The 13,159-nt window shown below is 40.1% G+C and overlaps 1 protein-coding gene across 4 annotated transcripts in view; it reads left to right on the forward strand.

The window, feature by feature from the left end:
• The window catches only part of CMSS1 (cms1 ribosomal small subunit homolog), a 225,447-nt gene that overhangs the window by 211,494 nt on the left and 794 nt on the right, over positions 1-13,159 (forward strand). For all 4 annotated transcript variants that reach the window (XM_039558288.1, XM_010395909.3, XM_010395908.3 and 1 more), the window contains 6 exons: positions 1,147-1,276; positions 4,433-4,492; positions 5,200-5,302; positions 6,740-6,800; positions 7,600-7,687; positions 9,473-9,561. In XM_039558288.1, coding sequence (XP_039414222.1) covers positions 1,147-1,276; positions 4,433-4,492; positions 5,200-5,302; positions 6,740-6,800; positions 7,600-7,687; positions 9,473-9,561 — 531 coding nt within the window. The remainder of the gene's footprint in view (positions 1-1,146; positions 1,277-4,432; positions 4,493-5,199; positions 5,303-6,739; positions 6,801-7,599; positions 7,688-9,472; positions 9,562-13,159) is intronic.

Consider the following 13,159-nt stretch of genomic DNA (forward strand, 5'->3'; position numbering starts at 1 on the left):
ATCTTTGCTGTTCTGGACCTTAGCCTGCCAAACTGAAGGTACCTCCAAAGCTATTAAAAATGCCTGCAGACCCACCTCATCTCTGTGAAATCCCACTTTGCCTCAAAAATACTGACCCTATTGCTCCATCCTAAACCACACCCTTCTTGTTTTCACTTCTAGACTTATGCTGCCATGTGTCCCCTTGATAACAAGTTCAATTTAGCTTACACAGCTGAGAAACCTTAAGCTGGCCTTTCAAAAACTGAACACATCTCAGCGAGAACAAGAGAGGCATCACATTCTTGTCATTCTCTCCAGACTGCCTCTATCCTTGCAAATTTGCTGCTTTCTTAAATGCTGGCAGATCATTCAGATAATGGGAACCTTGGGCTATTCTACCCACATGTTCCATTTAATTACGGGAAAAAATACAGCAACCCTTTCACTTCAGTGAGAATTCAGACCTGTTACTCGGTAACCTGTTACTTGGTAACTTGTTACATATTACATCAATAAGGTGTAAAACACAATCATTATGAACTCATGTTCAGCCTCTAAAAATTAGTAGTTTGTTGTAAAAGTTATACGGTGTGGGAGAACAAAGCAGCTGTGAACTCTTGCTGCTTGACCTGTGGTTTTGTTGCTTTAACTTATTTTCATCACCCTGGCATGGCATTCTGTGAATATAGCTAACCATCTTCCCTTCCAAATATAGATGGATAGTTACCCTATTTGAATCAAAATATAACCAAATCATATATTATCACTTGATTCCTATTGTTACCCCTTAAGAATAATAAACTAAAAATATGAAAAAAAGCCTGAATTTTCAAACTGATACCAGAGGGTAGCAATAGCAAAACAAAAAACCAGCTTTCAGTTATGTTTTTGTTACAGCAGCATTTCAGGTGAGTGGACAAGATTTTTCATGTTCAGGCTCACAGGCCATCTTGTCAAAGTATCTCAACTTGCATCTGAAGTCTGCATTCCCTTTAAAAGACAAAGGGAATCTTGTCCTACTGTAAGGTGTTTTTCCAATTAAGCCATAATTAAACTAATATAACTGTATAAAGATATGGAGGAACATTTATTTACAGTGTTGTTGTCTAGTCAAAGAGCTATATAGAAATACCATACTGAACCCATTTTACTTGGATTTTTTAGAAGAAGATTTCTGATGTTCTGCAAAAATCTGCTCCAAAACCTGGTGTCCCTGCAGATCTACAGAATCTGCTTACTCAACATTTTGGTGAAAATCGTTCCGTGATTGAAATAGAGGAATTAAAGCTGTCAGGTAACTTATCCTATATTCAATATATAAATAATGTTTTTTTCATTATACTGTTGACTTCTTTTTCTGCAGAAGAAGATGATTTTTGGGACAGGTCTTGAGTTGTACTTTTAAATGAAAATATTTTCTTGTATTTCTTTTTTACTGTATTTTAATTTGCTCTTTAAGTTGAAATGTTAGTTTCTTTGGAATAAATGTGAGGTTTCTTGGAGTTACGGAAATGAAACATTGTTTAAATGTCTCTTTTTATTGTAAAGTATTAATTTCTAGAGCTCACTTTTCTGATAGAAACTTTATGATTCCTAATAGTAGCTCCCAAGATGCTATGAGAGATGTGTTTTGTTCCTGGGATTATCTGAGTCAATCCAGATGCATAATAAGGGGCTGACAGAACTAGACATAGAAATAATGAGGCATCATTCTCATATGGATATGAGATGTTGAATGCAATAGTTTTTCAGGGAGTGGCTTGAATTGAGGTGGTCATTTTGGTCCGTGTATGACGTGACCAAGTTTTAACCATGAGGACCCTCTTCGTTCCCTGTATCCTGCCTCCAGTTAAAAGCCAGATAGAAAAGGTAAAAAGCAGGACAGAGCAGACTTAGCTTCTGTCACTTGGTGGTTGCACTGGAGATGATGGTAACGTTGAACTTCTCTGCCTCCTATGCCTCTGTGCAGAGACACTGTCCATTATTTGTTGGTGGTACCCATGATAACCAACCTGCACTCACCTTTGGGACTTCTTGAACTGTCAGTGGCCTGTGCCCAATGTAGAAGCCTTCTAGTCCAGCAGTGCTTTTTCTTTTTTAATGCATAAGCCCATCTCTCTAGGTAAATGTGCCCTTCCTTAACCCCCATGATTCTAGGTGGACCCTTCTTTATTTCTGTGGGGCAGGTTCAGCTTTGTTACTGAATCAAGAAAACCTGGAGAAGTCCCATATAGCTTTCTTCGAAAATCTTGTGTTAAGTATTTTTTGGCACATAAGGTTTCTAGGAAATAATAAATTGCTTTTGTTTCTTTCTTATTTGAAGAGCCCTTTGGGCTACTGAAGTGACCCATTTCCATATGTTTTGGATGGAGATATTTTTCCTTAATATTTTTGCTAGGAGTTGAAGGCTTAGAGTGCCAAGGAGTTTATGAACTTGTACAGCTGTCAAGTCATTCATGTCAAAGCACTGAGTAAATAACAAGCAACTACTTTGGAGTTGTGTGTTCCTGTTCACTGACAAAGTGCAGAAGGTCAGGGTTGGTGAGAAAGTCAGCTTGGTCTCTTGCTGCAGTCTGGAGCTATGTGCTTCTCCGCCCCTTGCTGAGACTTCCATTTAAAACTGTTGGAAATACTGCAGTGTTGCTGGACTGTTGGTGAGGAGTCAGTTGATGCCTTAGGTTTTAACTTTCGTATTTTTCAAATCCTGTACTGCCTAGTGTGTATCTCTGAAGTTCCTTGTAGCCTGTTAACTTCTGCTCTCTAATGCTAGGTAGACATTACAAAGCTTCTGTAGGCCTGCTCTCCAAGGACACCCAGACCATCCTAGGCCCAAAATGTGTAAACCAAAGCCTCTAAAGGGGGAGCAAGCTTGGGGAAACCACATCATTAACTGAAGCTTTAATTGGAGAATTAACCCTGATATGCAAATGAACCAAACCTATAAAAGCATGAAGAACCCGTGACCTGTTTTCCACCTTGGGGTCTGTCTTGAGAGTAGCCTCTGGCTCCCCAGGGTGTACCTTTGAAGGCCCTTCAAATAAATACCTACCTTTATTCCCTTATTCTTATCTAGTCTCTGTTTTTTAGGTGGCCTCTTGAGGCATCACAGTGACTGAAGCTGTGTCCTTCAGAAACCACCTCTTGAATGGTCACTCATTAATGAGGCCATGTATTCAGAAGATCAGCCCCTGCCCTTCCCTACCAGCATCAAGCACATCTTTTAAACATGATTTGTAAAGTAATCAGCTGCTGACCCTTCAGTTGTGCATATTCATTTCCTTTGAAGCTCAAGTCCTAGTAAATGTCAGTCTCAGGATTTAATAGGAATCAGTGTAGAATAAAAGTTTTTAGCAAGACAACACCCACTAAATGAAAGATATAGTAATGGAGAGCAGCTGTGCTCAAGGAAGTGCACAGACAGGACTTCAGCCAGGCATTAGCTACAAACCAAGGTTGTCACAGTGTCTGTCCCTATGGAGATCATGGATTGATGCTCTCAGCATTAGCACAGTGCACCATCCGTGTGAACATGAATAATGTCTTTGAAGAAACCTCCTTTGTTTAGAAAATGTATCAGCAAACATCCATGGGCACCCTGAGGGGCTGTGCTTCATGCAAGATGCTGACAAATATGTAAGACTTTAAGGACAGAATTGTTAATGCTCTGCTGAACCATATTGTTCCATCAGGCATAGAGCCCTTAACAACAATGGCAAGTTTTCAGACCATGGAATTTTAATCACCTTTTTAAGAACTTTGACTTTCTGTAGACATGAGAAAGGACGTTCCAAAGAACCTGTTTGGATCTTCATTGCCATTATATGAAGTTAAATGGCATGTCTGCCACAGGGTGCTTTTAAAAGACTTCCTAGTTGACACAGTGACCAGGGAAAGGGAAGTCAGCAGGAAATGGAGGAAGAGAAAGGCACAGAAATGAGTGTAGGTGTTGCCATTAGGGTCAATATTGTTGGGTAGGTTACCACAATATGAAAGGCCAGAAAGCAAACTTACTGGCAAGTAGATTATTGGTAGATTTTGCATTTACATAGTATGAATTATTTGGGGGATGTACAAACATATTTCATCATAGGTACATTGGAGGAACAGTCTAGCAGTGTAAGGCTTTTGGCTGAGGCTTGATTCCTTGTGGCAAAGACATATGAAAACTTTTTTTAAAGCATGTGATCACACCTGTACAGCAGCCCTGTGTTCAAGGTTTCAGGCTGGGAGAAAAGGATGGAATTGCAATTCAGAGATGTTACCTTCATTGAATTAACCCATATAAAGTTTCTTCTACGTTAATTTTTGTTTCAGAAATGGTAATTTATTGATGATGGATTTTATGAAGTTGGGATTTCATCAATATAACTAGTGGTTGTGCTGCAAACATATATTCTCCCTTTGCTGTTAAAATACATCAACAAAAATATTTTTTCCTTTGTGTTTTCAGATTCCTGTTTTTTGCCAGCCAATGATCTCAGCCACAGTTTTTCTTCATACCTGAAGGAAAGTGAGTTAAAATGTTGGTCTGGATGAGATGAAAGTTGTATGAAAAATATAATTAAGACAATATGATTGCATTTTTTTAGATGTAGCTCCAAATACTGTTCATTATAAAATATTAATCACTTTAAGGCTTTTAAAAATTTTTTTATGAAAGGTCTTGTTTTTCTGGCACTTTTGTACTCTATAACTTTTTTTTTTTTTGTATCAAAAATGTTCTAGGCTTTCTTTTAATTGCTAGGGATTATTTGTCAGTAATTTATTGTGGCTTCATAAGTAGGTGTATGTATTATCTTACAATAAAAGTCCTGCAGCTGTCTGCTGACATGAACCAAGAGAATTTTTATTCTCTTGTATATTTATATAGAACTTCTGGTCCGGTAAATGTTTCTTTGCAGTTGATTTTCTCTGATACAAACTGCCATATGTGGCAAATGAAGACAATGGGCTCATCACCTTAAAAAACTGTTGATTATTAATGCTTGTTTAGTTTGTTCAGTTATGTGATATTTCTGTATTTTATTTATTTTGGGCATTACATTTTCCAGTTTCTCAGCCATGACTAAATGCAGAAGTGTTGCCAAAGTTCCAGACCTCATAGGAGTCAGCATGTGTGTTCTTGCTGCTGGCTACCATTCATCATGTACTCTAGCAATTTAAAACTGTGGCATGTAGTACTTTCTGTGTGTGTGTACAAGGGCTTTTCCGTTGCAGTCTGTCCGAAGTGGGCGAAGCTCCGCAGAAACCACGAGGAGAAGAAGTCGGTGGTGATGCTGGTTCTCTGCAGTTCTGCCCTTCGCTCCTTGGAACTCATCAAGTATGGCAATAGCAAATATTGTGTTGAGGTTGGCAGTCGGTCAGGAGTTTTGTCTTGGAACCACAGGCAAAAAGGCAAAACTGGGACACTGTCCTCTGCTAGCCAGCAAATTCACTGACTCAAACTGATGCAATATCCCTGCCGTCTTTAAACTCTGGGAGTGTGGTGTTCAGTTTTGGACTGAAGTAATGCTCAGTGCTTCAGTTGCCTGGGAAGTGTTACTTTTGTTAAAAACCAAAAATGAAGTGTAATGGGTTTGGGGGAAACATGGAACATGTTATCCTTGGGAACAAAGTAAGCCCATAAAGCATCGTGATCCACCACTAGAAATCATGGCTTTGCACCAAAGGCAACGAGGATATGGCATTTCAGGGCCTCGGCTGTCAAGCTGTGTCTGGCCTGAGTGCCTCCAGATCTGTGTCAGTGTTCTCAGCTGGCTCAGGCTGGCAAAACTGCTGGGCAGAGATGACAATTTTCAGCGTGCCCTGTCCCTATTTTTTCCCCTTCTCTATCCTCGCCCTTCTCACGCCAGAAGTTTTGATGGCTTTGGTGAATTAATGTATACCTCACAGATTTCATGGTTGTCTTCTGTGTCTTGACCCTACTTCCAGTGATTACCTGTCAGTACAAAATGAGATGGAGAGTTGAGAAGTTTGATTGCATGACACAGATATAAGCATAGATAAGGCAGATAAGTGCCAGTTGTGCATGCAGAGACTAGCACCTGAAACTTAGGTGGTTTAGATGTGTGCAAACCTTTAGCTTTGCAAATTAAAAATTCAGTGCACTGCAAGATGCATGCAGAGCAAGCTGTCTTAAATGACATTCAGAAAATACTGAGTATGTTCATCTCCTGTTTGATGAATATGGAACATAGAGTTGTTACTGTGTGCCAAAATGGAGTGTCAGGAAAACAAGTCAGCGTTTCTAACAAATGAGTTTTGGTTAACTGGAATTTGGACAATCTCTGCAGTACAGACAATGTCAGCCTAGGTTTGCCCAGCAGCCACACTGCAGGAAGATTGTAAAATGTAGATTGGTCCATTGATCCTTCCTTTTGTGCACACACACTCATTTTCATTAATGCCTCTATCTCAGTAACTGAATTATTTTTTAATTAGGATTTGGTGATTAACCAGTTTTGAACTAAGCTAGCTGTGAAAGCACAGGCCATAATATTGAATATTATCTGAAAAGCTATCTAAACAATATTGCCCCCTACTGATATCTTCCCTTGTGTCTGTCCAGTTGTTCAGCTCTGTTGATAAGTAGCAAAGAAGAATGTACATAGTGTTCAGAGTACAACCAGTGTTCACTGGGGGACTGTGTGTGTCTCAAACATATTGAGAAATGCCAGTTAGTTTTTCTTTCCTCATGTGTGGTCTTAAGCCCAGCCCTGATTCTTGCATTTCATTGTTCATTTTTTTTTATTGCTAGGTCAATGACAGCCTTTAAAGGAGATTGCAAAGTCCTCAAGTTGTTTGCAAAGCACATAAAGGTAGGGAATTTTAATAGAGCAAGTAAACAGCTAAACAGTGTGATGCCATTTTCTTTTTAAATCCTTTGGCAGTAGTGCCTTTCATACAGTGTTCATATGAAGTTCCTTCCTTTAGGTAGTGCTTTCGGTAACCCATTGCTGCAGAGTGAGGAATTTCACTAAGCACCATTTCCAGTAGCTCAGGTGCAACCTGTGCAGAATGTAGATGCTTGTGCACATGCTGAGTTTGAATTTTCCACACTCCCATGAAGTGCTCATTCAAATGCCTGAAGGCTCACACACATAGGTCTGTGGAAGCAAATGCCTGGATCCCCAGTACCCATACCTGTTAAAAGCACAAATTATGGGGGTGTTGGGAGTAATAAGTGGACACTTGACCTTTGATGTAAATGCTGTCAAACACATAAATGTCATTTACTTTATTTCACCTTTTTCCAGTATCTTCATCTTGAAGGACTTCAGTGTTAATTCAAGTTTGTCAGTCTTCCAGAGAATTTGTTTAAATGCTGAAGGAATCTTACTGTTCTCACCTCCAAAAATAGTTGGTGCAATAGCAGGTTTTCAAAGTTAAAAAAGATTGAACTTCTAGAGAAGTGTGATGCCCAGCTGGCTTGTTATATTTCTTAAACATTCTTCCAGATATAATCATCTGACAGTTTGAAGGACAAAAATCATTTGTTACTTGATGGTGTTCTAGAAAGAAGTACAATGATATCTTGAACTTATTTCCAACTCCTTGAGAAGAAATTTTAAAACAACTGTGCGTTTACTGTGGTTTTTCTTTCTCTCTTCAAATTAGATAAAGGAACAAATGAATATGTTGGAGAAAGGTGTGTTCCACATTGGGGTTGGAACTCCTGGGAGAGTGAAGGCACTAGTGGAGCAAGGTAGGAGAACAAGAAGGGTTTCCTCCCTAGGTGTCTTATATTTAGTCTCATGAGAAGTGAAACTTCAACTGGTTTTTTTAGGTTGACATCAATATGTGGATTTGGGTACAAAACTATACAGTTCTGTTTCTCCACTCCTGCTATGTCAGTCAAAACAAGGTCAGGGTTCTAGTACTTTGTTTTATGATCACTTTAAGCTGGCAGAAGCCAGTATTAGCAGAGAAAGGCAGAGTAATGCTTCCTCTAACCTGCCAGTCAGTGCTTGCTTATGCCCCCCTTCTTGCTCCCTGGGCAAGCCAAAGTCTGTTTGGCAGCTCAGTGAAATGACCCCAATTAAAACAAAACCAGTGTGCACACAAAATCAGGTAATGAGCAGGCAGAGGTGGGGGACTTCCTCTTTTGGCAGGGATACTGATTTATGCTGACTTGAAAGTGATTGCAAAACCATAGTGTGAGATTTAAAGCTCCAGGAAACCAAACACTGCAAGTAGATCAAAAGGAAGTAGCGACAGAAGTCACTGTATCATATGTCACTCTGAGCTCAGTGTAAACTTTGTGAGGGGTGGATGAAAGATCTGCTTGCTGATTTGGTCTTATTTCTCATTTGCCTGTAATAAAATTGATTATTCTATATAAATCTTATTTTCCCATATTCTGAGTATTTTTACTTACTCTATAGACAGTATGTACACAAAGAAAAAGAAACAACAGAATGACATGATAAGGCAATTCTTTCCATTCCTCTTATGCAAGACACTGTCTTGCTCTGACTGTGGTCTCTTGGTCAGGGACTGGCTGTAGATTGGGACTCTACTGTTCCTCCCAAAAGGGTACAGGAGTAACATAATTTTGTTGCTTCCACCAACATGAAATTGTCAGTGCTCAGCACATCAGCACATTGCCATGAGGGTGGTGAGGCACTGGAAGAGGTTGTCCAGAAAAGTTGTGAATGCCCCATCCCTGAAAGTGTTAAAGGCCAGGTTGGATGGGTCTTGGAACAACCTGGTGTAGTGGAAGGTGTCTCTGCCCATAGCAGGAAGTTTGGAACTGTATGATCTTTAAGGTGCCCTCCAACCAAAGCCATTCCAATTCTCTGTTAGGTGGAGGCAGCTTATGGCATGGACACAAGGTGTGTCATTTTAGCCCAAGCTCTAGTTCTTTTTTGACAGTTTAGTGTTGCAGTGCCAGGTCACTTAGAGAAGGGAGAGGAATCAAAACTGATGCCAAAAAATGGTGGGCATCATGTAGAAGACCAGGGAAAAAATAGGAGAATGGCTGAAAAGCAAGTTCAGAAAGGACCTTTGTTTTCACCACCATTTATTTGAAGGATAAAGGACTTCTTCAGCAGCACCACTGACCTGACTCATATTCACATAGCATCCAGTCTCCTGTAAGTTGCTGAACACTGCCTGTCCCTGTTAACATCAATTTTCAGGTTAGGGTGCTTGTAACTTACCAGTGACATCAGCTGCAGAAATTCAACTCCTGTGGTTTCATCAAGAGGAAGCTTGAGGAATTACTTTCTGGCAGGATGTTAAGCTCTTGACAAGTCTGGCAACAGTAGTTGTTCTGCTTTTGTGTTTATCTTCCAAAAAGGCATGGGATTATGTGGCTAAGGGAGTTTGCAGTGTCAGTGCATTAGTTTTCCAACCAGCAAATGTAGTACTTAAGTGTTCAAAGATTAGTTTCCTTGGAAACAGACAGCAAAAGATGTAAAAGCCAAAAATCATTTTGAGAAGCACATGTCATATTATCCTGGTACTGAAATTTGTGTTGCCTTTTTAGATGGCCTGTGCTTGAACTCCACAAAATACATGATTCTGGATTGGAACTGGAGAGATCAGAAACTAAGGAGAATGATGGATATCCCTGAGGTATTGTATAAGCACCTGTATATATTATATTCTGTGTATTCATTACTTTTGTTTCTAGTTCTCAGGTCTTGATCAGTAAAGCTTTTTTTCTGTAAAGCCATCTTCAGTGGTATAGAAACACAAAGAAGTCAACATTGACTGACAAGTCTGTACTCCCAGGTCTCAAAATTATCTCCTGAAAAAGAATTTTTCCTTTATGGTTGCAAGTCACAGCTGTGACTTCTGTGGTTGTGCTGTGAGTTTCCCGTTTATGCTCGATGGATGTTCTGCCTGTCCCCAGGAAGTTCCCTCAGTAGGAGGACTTTGTAAAGAGTCCTAGACCTCAACAGGTGAGATGGGCATCACCAACTATGTGAAATTTAACGAAGGGAAGTGCCAGATTCTGCACCTGGGATGGGGCGGGCGTGGATGTACAGACTGAGGGATGAGAGGCTGAAAAGCAGGGCCATGAAAAGGGACCTGGGGGTCCTGGTCTAGAGAAAGTTGAACCTGAGTCAGCAGTGCCCTGGCAGCCAGGAGGGCCAACCCTGTCCTGGGTGGCATCAGGCAGAGCATCACCAGCCGGACAGGGGAGGGGATTGTCCCGCTCTGCCCTGCACTGGGGCGGCCTCGCCTCGAGTGCTGGCGGCAGTTTGGGGTGCCACAATAGAAGAAGGATATAAAGCTATTAGAGACCTGCCAGAGGAGGGTAATGAAGATGGTGAAGGGTCTGGAGAAGAAGTTGTATGAGAAGCAACTGAGGTCGCTTGGTCTGTTCAGCCTGGAGGAGACTGAGGGGAGACCCCATTGCAGTTACAGCTTCCTCATGAGGGGAAGAGGAGGAGCAGACACTGATCTCTTCTCTGCAGTGACCAGTGACAGGACCCAAGGGAATGGCCTGAAGTTGTGTCAGGGGAGGTTTAGGTTGGTTATTAGAAAAAAGGTTCTTCACCCAGAGGATGATCGGGCACTGGAACAGCTCCCCAGGGAAGTGGTCACAGCACCAAGCCTGACAGAGCTCAAGAAGCATTTGGACAATGCTCTCAGACACAGGGTGTGACTCTTGGGGTGTTCTGTGCAGGGCCAGGAGTTGGACTTGATCCTTGTGGTTCCTTCCAACTCAGCATATTCTGTGATTCTGTAAAAAGTTTCAAGTTTTCCTCAAAAACTAAACAAAGCTGTGGACAAACATCTACAATTCTCCACCTGAGAGTAAGATAGCATCATGTGAGTAAATCTAAAGACAGTTCCCTTGTTTTTTCTTTTCTTACTTCTCTTTTTTGTCTTTTTTGTTTTTTTGACAAGAGGTAGGGTACAAACAATTTAGAGCCATCCATCATTTGTACAGTTCTTCTAAGATAATTCCCAATTCTTTTCAGTTCTGTAATCCAGCTTTCATATTTCTTGCTAACAAGCAATGTTTACAATGTGTTGTGGGGCATCACCTATTTTTAGCCAGATGAAGAGGAAGATTCCTCCATTAGGGCTTGTTAAAAAGCTCCCAATTTCCAGCACAGTGCCTTTAGGTTTTGTACATTTAGAGCAGGCCCATGCCTGGAATCTCCAGGGAAAAGGACTATTTTTTACATATAGACATTAAGCTGTTTCACAATTGAAACAAATTATCAGTCATTAATCCATCGATGTACTTGTCTAAGTATTTGAATGTGCTGTATTTTACAGCCTTGCATACACAAACCAAAAAAATATACATTGCAGAAATGAAGTAGCAAAAAAAACCCCTACCTTTGCTTTTTTGGAGGCAAGGAGGCTCCCTCTTGTGGTAGATACATAAGGCTTTTTTTGTGTGGTGCTTGACCTCATCTGTAACTTTTTTAAAGAACAGAAAACATGAAATCACAGACAGTACAGTACAAACTCACAGGCAGTACAAAATGTGCTGATGGGAGTGGGATGGATTTTTTAAGTCATCTGAAGTCAATATCCATAAAGTAGACCATAGGTGATCTGCCTCAAAAAAATGAAGATTATGTTGCTAATATTTAAGTTTGGGCTATTGCAAACCTGAACTAATCCTTTCAGCTCACTGTAGGCAGCATCATAGCAGTTCTGTGTGTCTGTCTAGGAATACAGGCCAAAAATTGTGACTCCAAGTCTATTTTATTAAGGCAAAATCCTAAGGCTATCTTAGCGTAAAAAGTTAAAGCTTAGTTCAAGTTAAACCCAGGTAAGTAAGAACATTACACTGCCATATATTGTGTTAGGATAAGCAATAGATATTGATGTGTGATTGCAGAATAGTGAATATGTAATTACAGAAAGGTCTTCAAAGTAACTTGACTCAAGTAACACATCATAGAGGAAGGGTTTTGACATCTTGAGCTTTGTAAGTAGAGTATCTTGCAGGTATTTATCCCACTGCAGACATCAGGCAGATCACCAAAAGTTATGTATATGGGATGTCAACAGCGAAAGATACCCAAATAATGTTTTGGTGATAAAGCATCTTAACACTACATATAAACCAATGGGATGTTCTAGCAACTTGTGAGCTTCAGATATGGAATACAGTCTTCGCCAGCTTTTCTAATTGTATAAAAAATGTCAAATACATGCTATGAATAGTTGTATGTTTTCTCAGAGAGAGGAAATACAGTGCCAATGACAATTTAGAGAATTGGCTGTTTGATGTACTAAGTTCTTTCATCCCTGTTAGTTATAGAGGCAAAATTGTACACTTAAAATTAGAAACTCAGCATATTGGCCTATTTTCAGAGCAAACCCCAGTTGTCAGTAGTTTCTTTGCATACTTAAGGTGCAACATTGATACATTTCATTGTATTTACTCCAGAAAGCAAGAACAGCTGGAAGCACATGTCCATTGTCCTTGCTGTTTTTGTAGTCACCTGATGTTCAGTGGAGAATTATGTACACAGTGGTATATTCTGATAAATATATGAATTTAAAAAATGGTGGATCTTCCCACATAACAGTTCTGTATCCCATCATATCCACACAATGGATGGTGCCGTGATCCACTGCTCTGTCAGCTGCCTCAACATCTCATTAGTTAATGCTGTTGGGTATTTTCATTCTCTGTTTCTGTCTCCCACTTCATTCATCCCAAGCAATGGAGAGAGAAGGAGATGAAAAGAAAGCTCCCAAAGAAACCAGAGGAGGAATGAATGGGTTTATCAGACTTTGTCTTGGCACACTGGAGTTGTAGTAAAGCATAAAGGTCTAAATAAAAATGGATTGTATACTTTCTGATCTGACCAAAGGACAAGCTTCCTGCTTTGAAAGCTTTTTGTACAGAGCTTGATGGCAATACAGAGCAGTCTCAGCTCCTCAAAGTACTTGTTTGTAAGATTCAAGTGATTTGTTTTTTCAACAAAGCCCAGTATTGTGTTGTCTGCAAACAGTACACACACCAAGCCTTCAGTAAATTTGAAAATATGGAAAGTTTAAGTTTCAGACTTCATCAAAATAAAAAGGTTTGTGAGAAATGGACTTGTTATAGAAAGACAACTGTTTTCACCTTCATGTAGCACATCCAGTGTGAAACTGAGGCTGGCCAGGCTTTATTATATCATTTATTCCTCTGCAAAGTGGAGGCACAGAAGGATATAATCCTGAGAGAAAACCTGCAAGCAAGTTA

The sequence above is a fragment of the Corvus cornix genome, chromosome 1 (genome assembly GCF_000738735.6).
Source record: "Corvus cornix cornix isolate S_Up_H32 chromosome 1, ASM73873v5, whole genome shotgun sequence".
Lineage (NCBI taxonomy): Eukaryota > Metazoa > Chordata > Aves > Passeriformes > Corvidae > Corvus > Corvus cornix.